This window comes from Eurosta solidaginis, chromosome 4, assembly GCF_040869045.1.
Source record: "Eurosta solidaginis isolate ZX-2024a chromosome 4, ASM4086904v1, whole genome shotgun sequence".
NCBI classification, from domain to species: domain Eukaryota; kingdom Metazoa; phylum Arthropoda; class Insecta; order Diptera; family Tephritidae; genus Eurosta; species Eurosta solidaginis.
In genome coordinates, this window is record NC_090322.1 from 157,166,480 (window position 1) to 157,189,549 (window position 23,070).

Here is a 23,070-nt window from a genome sequence, read left to right on the forward strand (position 1 = left end):
GTAGACAAAGCCAGACGTCGTTCTAACAGACGAGCCCATAAACATAAACACGACGTCCCACGCATTACCATCACCCCCACAGAGGTTGAAGCAGCCATCCGTAAGGCCAGGCCCTCCAAGTCGATAGGCCCTGACGGAATAGCCATGCCAATACTTAAACACCTTGGCGATGAGGGAATAAAATACCTGACACATGTTTTCAACCTGTCACTGGAATCCTTCGTCATTCCCGAAAAATGGAAAATGGCAAGGATAATCCCGCTACTAAGCCTGGCAAACCTGCCAACGAAGGCGAGTCTTATCGACCGATATCACTCCTTTCAAATTATCTGGGTGGTCGGCAGGCATCGGTGCAATTTAGAAACGAAACATCAAAACCAAGAAGAATTAAACAAGGGGTGCCACGGGGTGGTGTCCTATCCCCACTTTTGTTTAATTTCTACATATCTAAGCTACCTTCGCCACCAGAAGGTGTTACTATCGTTTCCTACGCCGATGCCTGCACAATAATGGCCACAGGCCCAGGCCCACAGATCGATGAGCTTTGCAACAGAATAAACGGCTACCCCCTTGATCTCTCCAGTTTTTTCGCCTCGCGAAACCTGGCAATATCACCGACAAAATCATTAGGAACATTCAAATTTAGGAATATTCAAATTCACAAATGTTGGCAATTCATTGGGATCATACTGTTGTTCAAGTTGCAATTCTCGATCAAATAAATTATGCATTGGACGATTGGGTGGTGACAAACCTAATTGCCCTAATCCTTTATTTGCAATCGTAAGGCACATATCTTCAATCGCTATCAATGCCTTATTATACATTTCCAATGAAATCAGCCAATCAGTGTTTCTTGTATGATGACGCATTCGAATCAAATAGTCTTCTGCCATAAAATCTTTGTTTTTATTCGACAATTCAAGAGGATTTGATGGAAAACATGTTGACACGATTATGGCATATAAGATACGTATTTGATGTGGAGAAGGACCAATCGATGCATCGTGAAGCGTTAAATCCCAATGCGCATCATTTTCAAGCAAACCTAATTGCTCGCATGCTTCACGATACGTCATACATAAATGACCAGTCACTCTTCGCAAATGTTGAAATGAACGTGACCCAACAACATTTACTAACAACAATCGAGTTATGGAGTGACAATCAAAACGTACACTTCTTTTTATTTTTTCTTTTCAAATTTTGAATTTTTTCTAAAAAAAAATCATAACTCAAGAATGGCTAAACCGATTTGGGATTTCAAAATCAACTAATCATCATCTCTCCTTCCTGTATCTTTCCTAAAAATTTCATATCCGTTTTCGAGTTATGGAGTGACAAGCAAAATGTACTCTTCTTTTTATATATATAGATTTCGTAGGCCCCCGTGGTGTGATGCGTGCTCCGCCTACCACACCGGAGATCCTGGGCAAAGCAATATCAAAATTTTAGAAACAAGTTTTTTCAATTCCAAGAAAATTATTCTAAGCCGGGTCGCCCCTTGGCAGTGTTTGGCAAGCATTCCGAGTGTATTTCTGCCATGAAAAGCTCTCAGTGAAAACTCAACTGTCTTGCAGATGCCGTTCGGAGTCGCCATAAAACAAGTAGGTCCCGTTGTTGTTGTTGTTGTTGTTGTTGTTGTTGTTGTTGTAGCGATAAGGACACTCCCCGTAGGCCTTAGGGAGTGTTATGGAGTTGATGGTCCTTTGCCGGATGCAGATCCGGTGCGTTCCGGTACCAAGCCCGACCATCTCGGAATCAATTTGTTATGGCCACATGCGACTTTCTAGGTCGCCCTGCCCTCCCACCCCCTAGATCCATGAGGATGTCGGGGTCGCCAGAGCCTCGGCTGTTAATGAAACAGGATTCACCATGGATAGGTGAGGTTTACAATTGGGTTTGGAGAAGGTATGTATTGCGCTGGCAACCTGAAAGGGCTGCGCTACACAAACCCCTTGAATCCGGTATTTTAGTCGCCTCTTACGACAGGTATACCTACCGCGGGGTCCTATCAATTTGTTGGAAAAATTAAAAAGGAGCTCGATGCAAATTGGAAGAGATGCTCGGCCTAAAATCTCTTCGGAGGTTATCGTGCCTTACGTTTTTTTATTTAAATAATATGCCAATAGTAAAAACGACTCAATAAATAGATAGAAATGTTCAGAGTACAACATTTCGTTATAGCATCTCTAGTATTAACTTGTGGCATTTTTACATGAGTCGGTTTTCTAATCGACTTTTTTAATTTTGGTTTAGGTTTCGATGTTTGATGACTTATGGAAGTACACGATTTCTTAGTATCCGTAATTTTCATAAAATTGTCTCTCTTTATCCTCAGTAAAAGATCCTAATATATGAAATAAGTTCACCATAGAATCAAAAAAATAATATAAATATATTTTCCATAGAAAATATTGCAAAATGGCTGCAATTGTCACAAATTTTGTCAACCGAGTAAAACTTTTCTGAATGACTCATGTAACTGCATGTTTAAATTATTTCCTTGAGCCGATCTCTAAGTTTATTAACGCAATACTTTACAATTTGATCACTAAAGTCCGCATATTCGGGGTGTGTGTAAACTAACCCTAAGGTTTGTTAGAGTTTGCGAAGTATAATTTTATTGAAATGAAAGTGACAAAATTTAACTAAACTCAACTTTAACTATAGTTTGGAATCACACCGGCCGCCAGGGATTCAATGGGTTGATAAGCGCAATACAAAGCTTTATAGCTTCAAAGCTTCCGCAACCCAATTGTCAACCTCACCTACGCGAGGGGAATCCTGTTCCAAATAAGAATGTATCATATGCATATTTAGCAGGCGGGGTTCTGGCGGCTCCAAGTTCCCCATGGAACTAGATGGTGGGGAGGGCGGGATGGGCTAGAAGGTTTAATGTGGTCACATAAATCGTTCCCAAGATGGTCGGGCTAGTACCTTAATGGTGCTTATTTGCCGGAACGTACCGGATCTATATCCGGCAAAGGACCATCAACAACAATAACACTCCCCAAAGCCTTCGGGGAGCGTCTTTATCGTTAATACAACAACAACAACACCGGCCGCTACGCAAAGAATAAGTGCGCTGGCCTGCCCTTTCGAAGGTTCTCGTGACGGACAAAAAACAGTAAAATATTTAATTAAAATCACCCTTCGGCAGTATTTTGGCAAACACTCAAAACTTTCGAGCAAAATTCATCAGTTTTAGCAGATGCCGTTCGGAGTCGGCTCTTTGTATCAAAAATTAAAAGGGGGCGCACAACAAATGGAAAACATCAGATACGCGGCCTTTTTCAAAACTGGCAGTGAAATAACATCTAACGTAGCGGAACGTCCATCCAGTGCTCATGAAAAATGTGTGGGCTGGTCTTTTCGATTCAGTTTTGCATACTGTATGTATCCATTATAAATTTCCATTAAATAAAAATCTCAGAGGTGCTATCATGACAGCGGCGAGATTTGATCTTGACAATATAGCCCCATTTTTTGTTCACTATGTTAATTCATTATGATAAGGAGGAAATAAACATTATATTAACAAGTAAGGAAGGTTAAGTTCGGGTGTAACCGAACATTACATACTCTGTTGAGAGCTATGGTGACAACATAAGGGAAAATAACCATGTAGGAAAATGAACCGAGGGAAACCCTGAAATGTGTTTGTATGACATGTGTATCAAATGAAAGGCATTAAAGAGTATTTTATGAGGGAGTGGGCCATAGTTCTATAGGTGGACGCCATTTAGGTATATAGCCATAAAGGTGGATCAGGGTTTACTCTAGAATGCGTTTGTACGATATGGGTATCAAATGAAAGGTGTTAATGAGCATTTTAAAAGGGAGTAATCCTTAGTTCCATAGGTGGACGCCGTTTCGAGATATCGCCATAAAGGTGGACCAGGGGTGACCCTAGAATTTGTTTGCACAATATGGGCATCAAACGAAAGGTGTTAATAAGTATTTTAAAAGGGAGTGGGCCTTAGTTCTATAGGTGGACGCCGTTTCGAAATATCGCCATAAAAGTCGACCAGGGGTGACTCTAGAATGTGTTTGTACGATATGGGTATCGAACGAAAGGTGTTAATGAGTATTTTAAAAGGGAGTGGGCCTTAGTTCTATAGGTGGACGCCTTTTCGAGGTATCGCAATAAAGGTGGACCAGGGGTGACTCTAGAATGTGTTTGTACAATATGGGTATCGAACGAAAGGTGTTAATGAGTATTTTAAAAGGGAGTGGGCCTTAGTTCTATAGGTGGACGCCTTTTCGAGGTATCGCAATAAAGGTGGACCAGGGGTGACTCCAGACTTTGTTTGTACGATATGGTTGTGAAATGAAAGGTGTTAATGAGTATTTTTAAAAGGTAGTGGGCCTTCGTTCTATAGGTGGTCGCCTTTTCGAGATATCGCCATAAAGATGGACCAGGGGTGACTCTAGAATATGTTTGTACGATATGGGTATCAAATGAAAGGTGTTAATGAGTATTTTAAAAGGGCGTGGGGCTTAGTTCTATAGGTGGACGTCTTTTCGATATATCGCCATAAAGGTGACCAGGGGTGACTAGAACCTGTTTGTACGATATTGGTATCAAATTAAAGGTATTAATGAGAGTTTTAAAAGGGAGTGGTGGTAGTTGTATATGTGAAGGCGTTTTCCAGATATCGACCAAAATGTGGACCAGGGTGACCCAGAACATCATCTGTTGGATACCGCTAATTTATTTATATATGTAATACCTGCCAAGATTTCAAGGGTTTTTTATTTCGCCCTGCAGAACTTTTTCATTTTCTTCTACTTAATATGGTAGGTGTCACAACCATTTTACAGAGTTTTTTCTAAGGTTATATTTCGCGTCAATAAACCAATCCAATTACCATGTTTCATCCCTTTTTTCGTATTTGGTATAGAATTATGGCATTTTTTTCATTTTTCGTAATTTTCGATATCGAAAAAGTGGGCGTGGTCATAGTCGGATTTCGTTCATTTTTTATACCAAGATAAAGTGAGTTCAGATAAGTACGTGAACTAAGTTCAGTAAAGATATGTCGATTTTTGCTCAAGTTATCGTGTTAAGGGCCATGCGGAAGGACAGACGGACGACTGTGTATAAAAACTGGGCGTGGCTTTAACCGATTTCGCCCATTTTCACAGAAAACAGTTAACGTCATAAAATCTATGCCCCTACAAAATTTCAAAAGGATTGGTAAATTTTTGTTCGATTTATGGCATTAAAAGTATCCTAGACAAATTAAATGAAAAAGGGCGGACCCACGCCCATTTTGAAATTTTCTTTTATTTTTGCATTTTGTTGCACCATATCATTACTGGAGTTGAATGTTGACATAATTTACTTATATACTGTAAAGATATTAAATTTTTTGTTAAAATTTGATTTAAAAACAATTTTTTTTTTAAGTGGGCGTGATCGTTTTCTGATTTTGCTAATTTTTATTGAGCACACATATAGTAATAGTAGTAACGTTTGTGCCAAATTTCATCATGATATCTTCCACGACTGCCAAATTACAAAACTTTTAAATTACCGTATTTTAAAGGTTGGCGGTGCCAGGCCCATTGTCCAAAATTTTACTAATTTTCTATTCTGCGTTATAAGTTCAACTCACCTACCAAGTTTCATCGTTTTATACGTCTTTGGTAATTAATTATCACACTTTTTCGGTTTTTCGAAATTTTCGATATCGAAAATGTGGGCGTGGTTATAGTCCGATATCGCTCATTTTAAATAGCGATCTGAGATCAGTTCCCAGGAACCTACATACCAAATTTCATCAAGATACCTCAAAATTTACTCAAGTTATCGTGTTAACGGACAGACGGACGGACGGACGGACGGACATGGCTCAATCAAATTTTTTTTCGATCCTGATGATTTTGATATATGGAAGTCTATATCTAACTCGATTCCTTTATACCTGTACAACCAACCGTTATCCAATCAAAGTTAATATACTCTGTGAGCTCTGCTCAACTGAGTATAAAAACATATCAAACACTAACCGCAAAATGAACTGGAATGAAAAATTTGAAATGGGTAATTCCAGCCTATAGTATAAGGGATTGCTATGACGATTAGTGAAATCGAGAACTAAGTTATTTAGGTCGAATATCTTCATGCGCCGAATTATTAATTTCAAACATTTTTTTAGTTATACACTGTGAAAGTCTCACAATTTTATTATATTCCAAAAACTTGGAAATTTCACGTATGAGAACTATCAGTTATGACAACTATCAGTTGGTTTAATTAAATGTCAACTTACTTCCCTAAGCGCCATCTGTTGGTAAGTCGTTAAATGGTTAGATGTCGGTTTCAAATTGAACATATGCCTCTAGTGTTCAGCGGTGGCAAATTACCATGGTAAGATATCTTTTTGCTATGGTGAGATATCTTTCTAATAGTAATCTGTGAGAAATTACAATTATTCATTTCATATTTGCTAAAAATATGCATTTAAATATATTTTGCTAGAATTTGCCACGGTGCCTTGGTATTGCATTTCAATTTTATTAGCGTGTGTGAAATTAAGAAAATTAAGTCGAATCATGTGTAAGACTTTTTTACGAAGATTTTTAACCTTAATGCTCTCCTTTAAAGCTTTAATAGAATATGAGTAAGTAGAGTACTATTTCGTCTAAATACCCCAACCCTAAATGGCAATCCTACTCAAGAATGTCTCTATTGTAATGCGGAGTGAAATACCTTTCGTTTGATACCCATATCCGCATATCTCATGTAATTTTTTTTTAAATTTCGAATAGGTGGCAACCCTAAATGGCAACCCTACTCAAAATTTTTCCTATTGTAATGCGGAGCGAAATACCTTTCGTTTGATACCCATATCGGCATATCTCATGCAATTTTTTTAAATTTCGAATAGGTGGCAACCCTAAATGGCAACCGTACTCAAAAATGTCCCTATTGTAATGCGGAGCGAAATACCCTTCGTTTGATACCCATATCGGCATATCTCATGCAATTTTTTTAATTTCGAATAGGTGGCAGCCCTAAATGGCAACCCTACTCAAAAATGTCCCTATTGTAATGCGGAGTGAAATACCTTTCGTTTGATACCCATATCGGCATGCATTTTTTTCGAATAGGTGGCAACCTTGTGAAACATTCTGAGTGGCAACACCTAGGTAGAAAGTCTTAGAGGGTGATACATTATCTCTGTGCCAAATTTCATTTATATCGGTTAAACCGCTCTCGAGATCGTTCGGCTATACAAACATACAAATATTCAAGAATTGCTCGTTTAAAGTTATAATATAAGATATGTACACCTTGTCCGACGAGAGATCGAATCTACAAAAAGCTTTATACTATCGCGTCAGTTGGGGTGAGATGATTTATTCATGAGGTTGGCATAACTGTGTTAGTCTCACGCCTTAGCTGGGTTTTACAGTTCATTATGTATCATTTATGTATAGGATTTCTTTCTAAAACTGAACTTTTTTCTTACTTACAGTGGGCCCGAACTATTTGCATTTGTTGCCAACGAAATCGCCCGTCATTGTAAACGTCCAGCTAGTCCCATCGATGATAAAATGGATATTTGCCATTACAGTAGTAAACGCCAGCGTTTCATGTAGAAATTTTGAATTGAATTTAGCTAACAACGATAGTGTTAAATCAATTCACTTATACTAGTTACCCTTCAAAAAATAACACAGTCAGTTAAATGTACGTACATAATAGATACAAACCATAGTTGGAAGAAATTCGAAAATTCAAAAAATCTCAAGGAAATGTACAGAATGTAAAAACACAATATTCGCAAGTTAATTTGGCAATAAAGCTGGTAAGAACGAAGTTGAATAAAATAAAATTGGAATTAAAAAAATTATTATACCTAATATAAACGCTAAACCTTACTGCGACACATAGAATGCTTATATATACATACATATATCCTTAAAAAACTAAAATTTTAATACAAATGCAAATGCTGTACATATTTCCAATCACAAAAAAAAAAAAAAAAATCGCTTAGTTATTTCATCTTCAAAAAATGGTTGGCAATTAAAAATATTAGTATGATAACATACTTTTACATAGGTATGTATGTATATACTTTTGCGCCTTGTAAATTTTCTTAAAAAATGATTAGATTGGTTATATCTTCTATATTTAATACGAGTATTATATTTCAAATATAGAATTTTATAAATTCATGATGTAAGCGTCCTTATCTGGATCACATTGGTTTTTTTTTTTTTAAGAAAAAAGAAACAAAATATGTTTTGATTATTAATCACACCTAAGAAAAACGAAAAATTTCTAAGTAACGTGATAAGTTTTAAGCATAGTCAACGGAAAAATGCTATTTCAACAAATAAATACAGTCTTAGTTGGTATATGGTTCTAGTTTGTATAAAGTGTGTATATATGATAGGGTGGGTCGATTTGTATGGACGAAAGTTAACCGATATTGCGCCATCGATTTTTCGATAAAAAAGTTCTACTACGCATACCCAAAAAAATAATTTTCGAGCCTGCAAATTTTAATTTTTTTGACTTTTTTCGACTTTGATTTTTAAGGTTTTTTTCATGACCTAATAAAAAAATTTTCATATTGTAACGAATTTACTGCAAATCCTCTTATTTGCAACCTTCTGCTAAGTTCGAATCACTAAACTGTTGAATAAATAACTGCAATATTTAATAATGCAAAATGGCCTTTATTAAAGTACTTCGCAAAAACACTGATACTTCACAACCAATAGCTTGCTTAAATGAAACTGAACACAATTATAATTGCATACTTTTGGGAGCATCTCAGATAAGATATCTGCATGTGTTTGTATGTGCGAGCGACACTTGCACAACCATTGCATACTTTCGGGAGTATCTCAGATTTATGCATGTGGTTGTGCGTTGCTTCTCCGCTGCGTGTATGTACATATGTGTAGACATAATGATTGAATTATTGGTTTGCATGAAAGTCACTGCTAAGCATCGGCTTAGAGATGATAGTATCCCTTAGTGCTGCTAATATTCGTTACAATACCCTGTCCGAGCCAAAAATTTCCGCTAAAAACGTTGTCGATAACAGTTTTTTGAAAAAAAAATATATAGTTTTATATTTTAAAATATTTTTTTATATTTTAAAATATATTTTTTTTTAAACTGTTATCGCCAACGTTTTTAGCGGACATGTTTGCGTCGGACAGGGTATACATAGAAATTTTACGATCAAATTAAAAAATTTTTAGTAGGTCATGAAAAAAACCTTAAAAATCAAAGTCGAAAAAAAAAAATGAAATTTCGCAGGCTCGAAAATTATTTTTTTGGGTATGCGTGGTGGAACTTTTTTTTTCCTGAGCCCAAATCCTATCGAAAAATCGATGTAGCGATATCGGTTAATAAATCGACCCAGTCTAATATATGTATTTCCATGAATTGGAGTTAAATGCATGCATGTATGATGCACACATATATACGTTTATATACCGTTATGTATATACATTTATATATGATGGAAGTAATGATGCACAGAAGAATTTTAGAAATAAGTTTATCTGCAGTTTGTTGAAAATTTGATACATTTTAGTTTTCTACTTTAACTAAGTGCTACTATCTAAGCGTTGAGAGTTAGTTTCTAAATACATAAATAGCTCTCATATTAACATCCTATTTGAATGCGTTATAAGCGTAAGCAGTTGTACCAATTAATTGATAATATGTACGTAAACATACATACATAAAGACACGCATTCAAAACTTTTGTGAAGAGAAATATAATTTAATGGGAAATAATATTTAATTTAATATATTTGAGTATGATATTAATTGTATAGGCGAGCGGTATGACCAGGAAACATGGAACAATCGGGTTCTTTTGTGCATTGCAAAAGAGCGCCGCTATCATATATGTATATTCACCCCTATTCTGCATTTCGATTACGTTCCCGTTCTCCGCTCCGCTTTAATCGAAGTTTGGTATTCTGCATTACGACGGAATCGTAAAGAGAAGAGGAAGGGCAAATGATTTTTCGAAATCATCTGTTGGTACGGAATGTGTGAACATTGGAACAAAATAAATTAAAGCAAATTTGTAAAAAACACTGAAAAACGTTTATATTTTATTATCCACGCCATTTTGTACAAAAAAAAGCAATAGAATATATTGCCGCAGTGTTATATTTTTTTGAGTGAAGTGCTTTCATAATTGTAAGTGTGTTTTTGTCGTTCTTTTGGCCAATTCCCTGCCGTGGCCACCAAGTTTTGTTAAAACGGATTCCTGCACGAATATAGTTGACATTTTCTGATTTTTAAGGATGCTAATTTCATTGCACTGGCCTAAAATACTTTATAAAGGTTTATTTATTCCTTCCGCAAGGATTGTTTACGTTTTCGCTTCACCTTCCTCTACGCCGGCAGCTTGCTTTGGCATATAACTGGACCCAACGAACAGACACAAATTATAGCTGTCTATTATAATGGAATCAATATTCGCGGCATATTTGTGGAGTTGGAAAGCAACGCATACGAAAATGGCCAGACGATAATGGAAAAGCAAATATTGCGACATTTGTGTAATCCATTTGAGATGAGTGACGAATTGTATGAAACTGAACTTAAAAGTGGTAAAGTTTAAAGACTTATTTTCTTTTTTAGGTTCAAAAAAAAAAACTCTCGACTTAACAAGGATGCTTTCAAGTATGTGTTAGATACTTTTGCGGGGCAAATACGTCCAAGGACTTCGACATCGACATGTTGTTTTTGACCTGGAAACATATAAAAAACAATCATCATCAAGCCTTCTACGTTTCTTAAAAAGTTTTACTTACATTTTTGTTAAAATTCTGTTATAAATTAATAAAAAAATAAAAAGAAAATATTTTTTCGCCAACTAATTTGCAACTTAGTAAACGGAACTACGATCGAAATGCAGAATACAAAAAATCGAACGATTCGAAGTTGGATCGAAAGAGATTGGAACACAGAATACCAAAATTGCCAAATCGAAAAAATTCCAATCCAAGTCGAAATGCAGAATAGGGCTGATTATTTCTAATTGCTGTTTTTATGTACGGGTCCCTTTTTCGGTCTTATTTGGAATTCAAATCTATAAATAAAGTTTTGGTTGTAAAGATGGAGATTGGAACTATTAGCGAGCTTTGGGCAATTTTGGTCGTAGTGCTTTTGTTTAGCTATATTTTATTAAAATAATTTGAGCACATAAAGAAATCTATTTGTACTATGGCACTATTGTGATTATTTGCAGTGCATTGCCGGCAGTTGCTATTGTACGCTAGATTGCAGCGCAAGCTGTATTGTACGCCAGATGGCAGCGCAAGTTGTAAGTTTTAATTGGTTGGCTGTAGTTGCTATTATACGCTAGATGGCAGCGCAAGCTGTAAGTTAATGGAACAGCTGATTTTTGTTGATATTTGATAAGAGACTTTTATACAGGTTGCGCAAGATGGGCACGGGCCAGGCTCGTTTCATTAAATTACTCAATACAAACACTCAATACACTAATCCGTTCTCAGCAGAGGTGTTTACCAACTCTTAACAACAACAACACTCTTACCTAGAGACACGAATTTCGATGCGATACTTATACATATCGATCCTTTTTCCATTCGATACCGATATTATATACTCGATATTTTTGTGACCACACTTTTTGGTAGCGAGTATTTCGACCCCAATATCGTAACGAATTTTCGATAAGAGGTGGATATAAATAAGAAAAGAACTAATCTGCCAAATAGGCGGCTGTATATTTTTGGGAAATAATACACTTTGAGACGATTTGCTATTCAGTATATAAGTTGAACCAAGTTGATCCACACCAAATATTATTTTATTCGATTCGAGCTCAAGGCCAGAAGAATAATTTTTTCTAATGATAATTATTCTTTTTTTTTTATTTTTCTATAATTCAAAAATTGTATTTTTGTTTTTGGAATAGTAATGCCGGGTTCTTCAGTGCGAGTTTAAACTCCAGTTAAAGTTGACAAGAGTTTAACCCTGCCGCTTCGGCCGCTTAAGCTGAGATGAGCAGAAAAATGTTATGTCATCGAACAAAGTGGCGAGGTTAAACTCTACTTAACTTTAACTAAAGTTTAAATTCGCACTGAAAAACCAGGCATAAGTAGAAAATTTTTCAGCCAACCTGCCTAGCTGCACATATAGATCCATTTCGAAGGGTGCTAAGCCTTCATCATCAGTACACTTTAGGCACGCTGCGCTAACCATTTTATTTTTATACTCTAAAAGTGACTTCGTGACACAGAAAAATGTAAAGCCCCATGCTGGCTTTTTGCATTGTTTTTTTCAAACAAAATTTTAGTAAATCATACTCCCATACAGTTTGCCTCCCCATATAACCTATAAAAATGTAAACATTCACGAAAGTCTGCTTAATCTGTGAAACTTTTGATAACATTACGAATTTGCCTGATGATGAATTCGTGGCGGTTTTCGAAATGGTACCACCGCAATATGCCAGTAAATGTTTCTGTCTTTCTTTCAGTTTCTCTCAGAAAAACATAATAATTGAACATTCAATTATTGTAAGCCGGCGTTACACTCGTGAATTCTTAATAATAAGCTTATCTGGATATGATAATTCCGAATTTTCTTAAAAACCATAACGAAGTCTATATCAAATCCCGCGGTAGGATATCAAGATGCCTCGTTTAAATTTAAAACCAATAAAGTGGCGCTTCAACACTGACTGGGGACCACCCGGATCTCCATGAAATCTCATAAAGTATCTTCATTTGCGAATTTGGGAGTAAATCCCAAGATTCGATTGGAATTTCACATTCGCCTATTTTAAGGTGCAAATAGTACTGCATTACTGAACCGCTAATTTGTATTATAAATTTCGTGCCGATACTTTGAGTATCGTGTCTATTTGATTCAGACCTGTTAAATTTGAATTAGCATTAGTAATCAATTAATTAGATGCCTATTATAATGGCCAATTATTATTTCAATTGTTTTCCGTAAAAAGCAATTACTAATTGAATACCATTAGAAAAAAAATAAAAAAAAAAATAATCATGATTTTTTCCGATTATTGAAAAAAATCAAAAATAATCAAAAGTAATCAAAAAAGGCGTTTTTCATTACTTTTGATTATTTTTGATTTTTTCGATTATTTTTGATTTTTTTTGATTTTTTTTGATTATTTTTAATTATTTTTCTGCTTTGTTGAAAGAAAAATTCTCGTTTGTTGCATGCACGGAATAATTTCTACATACAAGTACATTTTAGGATGCAATATTAAATCGTAACCGCTTATCGAGGCAAATATATATGTCGCGTAACAAATAATTCGGATTTGGGATGAACATGAATTGCCAGAAGATTGAAACTATGTTCAAGTTCGTATATTCAAGCTTATTCCAGCTTATTCAAGTTTATTTCTGTGTAAAAAAAGGTTATGTAACATTCAAGTTGACAATAAATTAGACACATTACTTACCCCAGTATCTTTCTCCGTCCGTTCGCTACGCGTGGTAATTTTCCAATGACGGAATTTTGTGGATCAATTTTTACCGCTCAACGTAACGGAATATGCGAATGACGGAACAAAGAAGAAAGAAATGGGGTGAGCAAAGGACAACTAAACAGAGATGCATTTGTGGTGAAGTATGCATTTGGTAACTTAAGGTTGCCATCTAGTTTACATTTCAAATAATTCAATCTATTACATCCCCGCCCCCGTGAATCACGCTGGATTCACCACCATGTCGAGCTTGGCCAGCTTTGATGCAGGACGATGAACCGAGCCAGTAGGTGTCAGCACGTCTGCCCTCCGAACTTGACCATCCTTGCCAGGGTATGTCCTTTGGATCCTGCCACGACGCCACTCTTTCCTTGGCTCGTTGGGGTCACAAATTAGTACCAAGTCCCCTTCTCGCAGCGGGTCTGTAGGCGAACACCACTTTGAACGCCTGGTCAGTGTTGGCAAGTATTCCTCTACCCTTCTCTTCCAGAATCGATCTCGCATCTGCCTGACGATATGCCACTGCTTACGTAGGGAACAGTACTTCTCCGGCGGCTCCATGCAGCTTGGAGTTTGCGCTGTGTTGGCGCTACCCAACAAAAAATGGTTGGGGGTTAAAGGCTCCTCTTGTTGTGGGTCAACGGGTAAATGCGTTAGTGGCCGAGAGTTCACTATATTCTCAGCATCAATCAACAAACTCTGAAACGCGTGCTCCTTTGGATGTATCTCTTTCATTGTATGACGTAGTACCTTCTTCACGCATTGCACCATGCGTTCCCAAGCACCCCCTGCTGATGGATTTTCAGGACAGTTAAATACCCACTCAACGCTCTTACTTGACAGCTCGCTCTGTAATTCATAGCAATCAAACACATCTTTGAAGCGCTTTAACTCGCCGTCCACACCGACGAAATTTTTCCCATTATCCGATCGTATCCGCTTTGGAACCCCTCTTCTATTCATAAAGTTGCGTAACGCAAGGATACATGCGTCCGTTGAAAGGTCATGTGCAACCTCAAGGTGGATAGCCCTCATCGTCAGGCATGTGAACAAGGCCACCCATCTCTTCTCTGTGCGTCTCCCAACTGTGACGCTTACGGGCCCAAAGTAGTCCAAGCCGGTGTACGTGAACGGTTTCACATATGGAGTTACTCGATCCTCCGGAAGTTGTCCCATCTGCGGTGCCTGCGGCTTCGCCCTCTTAATTTTGCATGTATTACACCCTGCTATGACTCCACGAAGGGCCTTTCTTAGATTCAGGATCCAAAACCTTTGTCGTATAATACAAATTGTCGCCTCGGTGTTCAAGTGCTTCATACGGCTATGCTCATGGGAGACGATAAGCTTTGTTACGGGATGTTTTGGCGGTAGGATTATCGGATGTTTTGCGTCGTATGCCAACCAGCTGGCTTCATTCAAGCGACCACTGACCCGCAGGAGTCCATGAACGTCTATGGACGGCGAAAGAGCGTACAGTGAACTGTTAGCTGGCACGGCGACGCCATTCTTCAACCGACTTATCTCGTCGGCAAAGGCTTCGTTCTGCACTTGGCGGCACAATAACTGCTCTGCTGATTCAATTTCTGAAGCAGTCAACCCGTATTGCAATGTACTGCTGGCTTGTCGGGTGGTTATTTTGCAATTATTAATGAAGCGTAGGACCCAGGCGACGGCTCTTTTCAGTTTTATATACGCTGAAAACCTTTCAAAGTCAATACCGATTTGTTTAATAGCCAAAAGTGTAAATTTAGGGCGCAGTTCTTCATGATCCTCTGTAGCTATATCATTGGAAGTACCTGTTGGCCACTGACTCTCACGCCGATGCAAAAACGCTGGACCCGTATACCATCGAGAGGACGGGCCCACATTTACGTCTTTGTGAACTCGAGTGGCCTCGTCGGCAACGTTTTCCTTTGTGGGTACCCATCTCCAATCCGACGGCTTTGACACACTCAGAATTTCGGCGATTCGATGGGCTACGAAAGGTTTATAGCGGCAATGCTCACTGGCTATCCACTTTAGGACCGTCCTCGAGTCGCTCCAAAAGACAATTTTGTTTACTCGCGCTGTATGCTCCTCCACTATTGTCGACATCATGCGTGATCCCAGTAATGCCGCCTGCAACTCGAGTCTGGGTATGGAAAGCGGCTTCAGAGGTGCACTTCTAGTTTTGGCAAATACGATTGAAACGGCTACATCACCCGATGAGGTCTCCGACCTCCAATACGCTACAGCCGCAAAGGCATCCTCACTAGCGTCAACAAATACATGTAGTTGCAAGGACTCTGGCTTTCCTTTGTAGAAGTAGTGACGTGGAATTTGGCAGTCTGATACATTCAACATTTGTCTACGAAATTGGAACCAAATGGCGCTAACTTCCGGTGTAACTGGCTCATCCCACCCTAGATCTCGCTTCCATATCTCACGCATCATAATCTTAGCTGTTATAGTTAAGTGACTCAAGAGTCCCAATGGATCGAAAATGGACATTATTACACTCAACAGCAATCGTTTCGTTGGCGTAATATCACCACTGATTACAGATGCACAATATCCATGAAATTCCGGCCGGTACGTAAATGTATCGCTTTGTGGTAGCCACGCCATCCCCAGAACCTTCTCCCATGTGTTGGATTCCTTTGACTTGATTGACAATGCTGTGGTTTCACCATCCAATGCAGCGACAACTTCACGGGCGTTAGACCTAAATTTCCGCAACTGAAAACTTGCACCTTTATGTATTTGACGAACCTGTTCCGAGATGTGTATGGCTTCGGAGACGGTATCGAAACTATCAACATAGTCATCAACGTAGTGGCGTTCGATTATAGCTTTAACTACACGTCGATCATGATTTGTATGTTCTAAAGCATTCCTCACTTTAACATAGTTGGCCGAACACGGGGAGCATGCCGCACCGAACGTCATGGCTATCATTTCGTAAACATCGGGAGCCTTCTGACCATCACCATCGCGCCACAAAAACCTCTGTGAGCAACGATCTTCCGGGCGCATTACTACTTGGTGAAACATCTCCTGAATATCTGCGCATACTGCGACAGCACCTTCTCTTAAATGAAATAGAATTGACACCAGAGAGCGATACTGCTGAGGACCCTTAAGCAATTGGGAATTCAGCGAAACTCCATTTGATGTCGCTGCTGCGTCGAACACCAATCGCAGTTTACCTGGCTTTTGGGGGTTTACCACCCCAAAGTGCGGAAGATACCAAGTCCTTGCCGTTGTTTCCGCGGCTTCACGTGGCAGCAGCTTACGCGCATAATTTTTGATGACATACGTTTCGATGATATTTTGGTAGGCCTTGCCAAATTCGTTATCCTTAGCCATACGTCGTTCGATGCCCACAAGGCGTCTCAATGCCATGCTGTAACTGTCTGGTAGCTCATCCTGTCGTACTTCCACAACAACCCGGTTTGAAATCTATCATTCAACTTCAATGTAGTTTCTTCAAGAATACGTTTTGCCCGCATATCATCTGCGCTTTCAATCGGCGGTGCAGCTCTTACTCCAAATGAATCGACGCTGAAATAGTCCTTTATCATATTGTGCATCTGGCAGTCTGATGCGTTGACGTGAAGGCAAGACAGCTTCCTTGGGGGCGGGGTGGTCGACGGTCCAAATATGACACAACCGAGATCTGTAAACGCTGCGTATGGTCCCTCATGGTTCGTCGTCGTGGCCCGGATAGGCAGACCCAGATGGCAGTGGTCTAGTCCAATTAAAACTTTAGGCGTTACGTTTTGATACGGCTGTACCGGCATTTTACCTTGATACCTTTCGACATTACGGATATCACTCTGACTGAGGCTTTGCATTGGCAAGTTTAAATTGGCTACACCATGGACGTTCCGTAGCATATGACGTTTCTGCATTCCCAAACCACTAACAAACAAATCAACCAAGGCGACGGGCTGATTTACGGCGTTACCTCCAAACCATTGAATTTCTACGTGACGTTTTTCGGCGCGAAGTCCAAGTTCCTTTACTAAAGAGTCGTCCATCATCGTAATCGATGATCCTTCATCGAGTAGTGCATACGTATTGAGTCGCTTATTTGGTCCATAGAGCGTAACAGGAATCACTCTAAATAGCAGATTTGCATTAGCGCGTGCGGAGCAGTTGAGGACCGGATTGTTAGGGCTTGGTGATTCAGGCGCTTGAGATTTGGCTGGCGGATCACCCTGACACTCATGCAACAAACGATTGTGGAACTTAGAGCAACCTTTCACTGAACAAGGTTTGCGGCGGCGGCAGTCGCGAGTAGAGTGACCAGGCCAAAGACAGCTAAAACAAAGACGTAATCGTTTTACCAGTTTCCAGCGCTCCGGTACATTGGCTTCGAGCAGACGTCGACACTCAGTAGATTTATGATCACCTTGACAAACGATGCATTTGGTAGTACGTTGTTCGCCGGCTGTATGCAATACTGCGCGTCGTTTAGATTCTTTTGCATCACTAGTCTGGACCATCTGTACGAAGCTCGCAACCTCAGTTAACCATTCACTAAAATTTACTATGGTTGGAAATGGCCGAATAGAAGAAGAATGACGAGCCCAATCCAAACGTTTCGTCCAATAAGGTTGGATTGGCCAAATGTTTATCTTCACCTATAGACTGAAGGAAAACTGTAAGGTTCTTAGTTGTGGTTGCGAACGAGACTAATTTGCCAATATTAGCTTCTGAGATAGGTGGTACCTCTCGTATAACTTTGAGTTGGCTCCGAATGAGCTGCTCAGGACGACCGAACCTAAAGCGTAGTTGCTCAATAATAAAATTCACATTGCTTGGGTGTATTAATAGGGACTTAACTACCTCCCTAGCTTCCCCTTTAAGGCATTTGTTAAGACGCTGGTTATTTTCAAAACTGGAATAATTATAGACCGCCGTCGACTCTGTGAATGCTGCATAAAATATGGGCCAGTCCTCCGCTTGACCTGAAAACAATGGAAAATCTAACAATTTCCTGGGTGGTGGCATGTAATTTATTGGCGGGGCATGGCTTGACAAGTTCGCTCGTAAGTTATGAGCGGAGGTGACGACCGGTGCGCTGGTATTGGATACACCATAATGTTGAGCCATGCTAGGTGACCAGGATGACCGACCATAGCACGACGTGGAGCTCGACGAAACGGTATGCGGGGCTTCATGTGAGGCGCTATATGACTCGCCTACTAATTGGGTCAGGGTACCATCAGGAGTAGCAATGTAGCTGGGCTGAATAATTGTTGCATAGTTGGCTGGCTGCTCATTCAACGAAGCTGTTGAATTCACTATATATGGCTGCTCATTTGCTGGCGATGCACTCGTCGATACTGGTTGCCCGACGTGGGGCCTATGCGACCCCATGGTACCACTGCCCGATACTATACTACCGATCGACGCAATGAATTTATTGTGCGTTGGAGTGGCTACCTACGCAGCCGGCGTCACGACAATGGTGATGCGTATATGTATCTAACCTAACAGGAGACGTGGCTGGTGGCATTAAATGTGATGATGCTGCTACTGTACGTTGGCGTTCGGTATCTGCGATTTTAACTTCTGCTTGCCTAAGATGCAGCTCCAATCTAGAAATTTGTTGTTGCATTGCTAAAAGAATATTAACTTGCGATGCATTATACGTATTTGTGCACACTGCTGTAGCGGCACTGCTGGCGTTCCATGGCGCAGAGACGTTGGCAGAGGATTCTACAGATCCGGCGGCGGCATTGGAGTTGACAAATGAAGCAATGTTAGCGTTAACAGAAGTGGCAGTGTTTCCATTAACAGAGGCGGCGGCGTTGATGTTGGTAACAGCGCTAGCATCGGCAGAGGCGGCGGCGTATATGTTGGCAGAGCTGGCAGCGTTTCCATCAGCAGAGGCGGCGGCGTTGACGTTGGCAGAGGTGGTAGCGTCAGACAAGGAGACGATCTTATGTACGTCGACTATGACCGGGGTGGTGATACCCGGACCAACACTGACATGGGCATTATTATAATTAGTGGAAAGTTCGCTTACCTGGTAAATCGGGCTAGGACTTGGTTCAAAAATATTAACATTCATATGCGATGTACTTGTTGTTGGCATGGCGGCAAATATACTGGTTGGCTGAGCGTTATATGGCGGCGCGCTTGTGGGAGCACTAGGTGGCGACATAGTAGCAGTGGACGGCGGCGCACTGGATGGCATTTTGTTGGAAACACTTGACATATTTGACTGGACACATGACGGCACTACAAACGGTGTACTGATAGGTGGAGTACACGACGCATGTGATGACGTATTACATGACGAGACATTTACGGGTACACTCGGCACGACAATCGAAGTTCCGGCGGCTAGTACACATGACTGATTCAACGACATATTACTTGGCACATCTAGTGGAGCGCTATGTAGGGGCGCGCTTACCGATATACTTTGAGTACTAGATTGTGTCACATTTGATTGTGCAGTCGGTGCATTTAATTTAGACATAGCATTTGACTTAGACGATACAGTCTCAACTTTAGTAGTGGCGGCACTCTTCATTTTGTTGCCTTCTGGCTGAAGGCGCGGACTTCGGCGTACCGGTGACCTCTGCACATACATACACAGGCAATTTATGTGTTATCCAATAGATTGGGAAATAAAGATGTCGCGTAGCAAATAATTCGGATTTGGGATGAACATGAATTGCCAGAAGATTGAAACTATGTTCAAGTTCGTATATTCAAGCTTATTCCAGCTTATTCAAGTTTATTTCTGTGTAAAAAAAGGTTATGTAACATTCAAGTTGACAATAAATTAGACACATTACTTACCCCAGTATCTTTCTCCGTCCGTTCGCTACGCGTGGTAATTTTCCAATGACGGAATTTTGTGGATCAATTTTTACCGCTCAACGTAACGGAATATGCGAATGACGGAACAAAGAAAGAAATGGGGTGAGCAAAGGACAAATAAACAGAGATGCATTTGTGGTGAAGTAAGCATTTGGTAACTTAAGGTTGCCATCTAGTTTACATTTCAAATAATTCAATCTATTACAATATATGTACATACCTGCAACATAAAGGGGAATGGTATATGAGCGTTGATCTAAACATATTCTCCTGTAAGTATATGGGGTATTCCATCCCATTTCGACCAATTTTGAACCCGACCCCTTTAGAATTGGCTGGAAGTTTTTCTTCTTTTTCTACCTTACGAAAGACGTTTTTCAAATTTTTTCATCCAACTCAAAAAAAGTTATGAATTTTTAAAAAAACACCGTTTTTGTTTTCAAAATGCTATAACTTTTTCAAAAATTGACCGTTTGGGATTTTTTTTTTTTTAAATTTGTTTTTAAATGTACTTTCGGAAAAAATTCAAAAAAATGTTTAAAGTTTTTTTTTTGTAATTTTTCAGTTTTTCGAGATTTTTCGATTTTCGATTTTTCGCCCTTTTTTTCTCATAAAAAACTTCAATCAATTCTGCATTCATCACCACTAATCCCGGAGTGGGCCGAGAATTTTTTTTTATTTAATTGAAAAAAAAAACTTTAAATTTTTTTTTGTATTTTTTCCGAAAAGTACATTTAAAAACATATTTAAAAAAAAGAAATGATCCCAAACGGTCAATTTTTGAAAAAGTTATAGCATTTTGAAAAAAACACCGTTTTCCAACTAAAAATAAGTTTTAAATATTTTGAAAAAAACGGTATTTTTTTCAAAATGCTATAACTTTTTCAAAAATTGACCGTTTGGGATCATTTTTTTTTTTAATATGTTTTTAAATGTACTTTTCGGAAAAAATACAAAAAAAATTGTAAAGTTTTTTTTGAATTAAATAAAAAAAAAAAAAAAATTCTCGGCCCACTCGGGGATTAGTGGGGATGATTGCAGAATTGATTGAAGTTTTTTATGAGAAAAAAAGGGCGAAATTCGAAAAATCTCGAAAAACTGAAAAATTACAAAAAAAAAAACTTTAAAAATTTTTTTGAATTTTTTCCGAAAAGTACATTTAAAAACAAATTAAAAAAAAAAAAAGATATTTATATTGTGATTGGCTGAAAGAATAAGCGAAATCAGTGACGCAAGATCCTTTAGTAGGTTCTGGGAGCATACAAACTCCTTTGAAATTATTCTTACCTCATACTTAAGTTGAGGATATATGTACGTATAAGGGTTTGAAAAATCACTTGGGCTTACATTCAAACATCTGTTGTGTAAGGATGGCTCTTTATTACATACTAATTTTAAAATGTACATGTCAGTTATATTTCATTTTTGTGTATCAAGAAAAAGAGAAGATAAAATAATATGAAATTCAACATAGCTCAGAGTTGCATTAGTCAGGATGACCCCTAAGTTACACTATGCAAAATCTGGTCTTTCAGTCGGCCAATCCTGATTACTGGAGACGCCCTCGGCTCCTTCGCTGTCGTCAATAAACCCTTCGAAATTTGGCAAACCACACCATGGTTTTAATTTGTCGGATGAATATATCGATGAGTAGTGCCGCTGCTTTCGACTCGATCCTGGCACATCTTCGATCAAATACCGATCATTTCCAATTACTTTCGTTATAATAAAAGGTCCCTTATACGGAGGTTCTAATTTGCGTGAACTCCCCGTACTGGCGGGTTCATTTTCTGCGAGTACTAAATTACCAACAGTATACTGTGTTGGACTGTTATGCTTGTTGTCGAAACTCTTCTTTGCTTTGATACGCTGATTATTTACACGCTCTGCTGCCTTCTTTTGTATATCATGTAATTCTTCATTTGTTATAACTTCATCTCGGTGTAGTGCTAATATAAGTTTGTTCTGTAATATGTCTCTCGGTTTAAAGTTAAATAGTAATTCTTGTGGTGTTCGATCTGTAGTTTTGTTCTTTGTAGAATTTAATGTCCATTGTATAGCTCGTAACTCATCGTCCCAACATTTGTTATCGCTGGTAGATGGTAATAACATGCTTAAAATCGTACGATTTGCCCTCTCAGCATGTCCATTCGCCCTTGGTGTTCTAACCGCATTTAATATATGTTTTATGTCATTATCGCTACAATACTTTTCAAAGTCCTTTGAGGTAAACGCGGTACCTCGATCGGTCACTATCCTAGTTGGTACACCAAAATAACTGCTTACTTCGTTTAGTCATGTCGTGTCGCTGTACTTCTAACAGCTCTGACAATCGTAAACTTTGTAAATGAGTCCACGAAAACTAGAACATGTTCATTCTGCTTCTTACTCTTCGGAAACGGACCTAAGTGATCCATATGGATTGTCTTAAAAGGTACGGGCTCTAATTCAGTAAAGTGGTATTCACCCTCTTGTCGACCGCCTCGCTGCTTATTATATGCACACTCTAAACATGACTTTATAAAAGATTTGACGAAATTGCGCATTCGTGGAAACCAAAAATATTTTTGTGCTTCTTCAAGTGTCTTCTCAGTGCTTAGGTGCTTTACCTTTTCGTGAACACTGTATTATCTTATAACGCATCGTATTAGGTATTACCCATAGGTTTTTGCCTTTCTCCTTACGATAAAGTCGACTATTTTCCACGGTATACTCTTTACCTAAAGTTTTGTAGCCACTTTTAACTTTCTCT

The 23,070-nt window shown here is 38.8% G+C and overlaps 1 protein-coding gene across 9 annotated transcripts in view; it reads left to right on the forward strand.

The window, feature by feature from the left end:
• LOC137250537 (HUWE1-associated protein modifying stress responses) overlaps positions 1 to 23,070 on the forward strand; it is a 133,266-nt gene that overhangs the window by 24,705 nt on the left and 85,491 nt on the right. For 7 of the 9 annotated variants that reach the window (XM_067783516.1, XM_067783514.1, XM_067783511.1 and 4 more), the window contains exon 7: positions 7,491 to 11,124. In XM_067783516.1, the coding sequence (XP_067639617.1) occupies positions 7,491 to 7,614 (124 nt within the window). In that variant the 3' untranslated portion in view covers positions 7,615 to 11,124. Of the gene's footprint in view, positions 1 to 7,490; positions 11,125 to 23,070 lie in introns of those variants that run through there. The other 2 variants (XR_010953002.1, XR_010953003.1) reach the window with 2 other exon arrangements.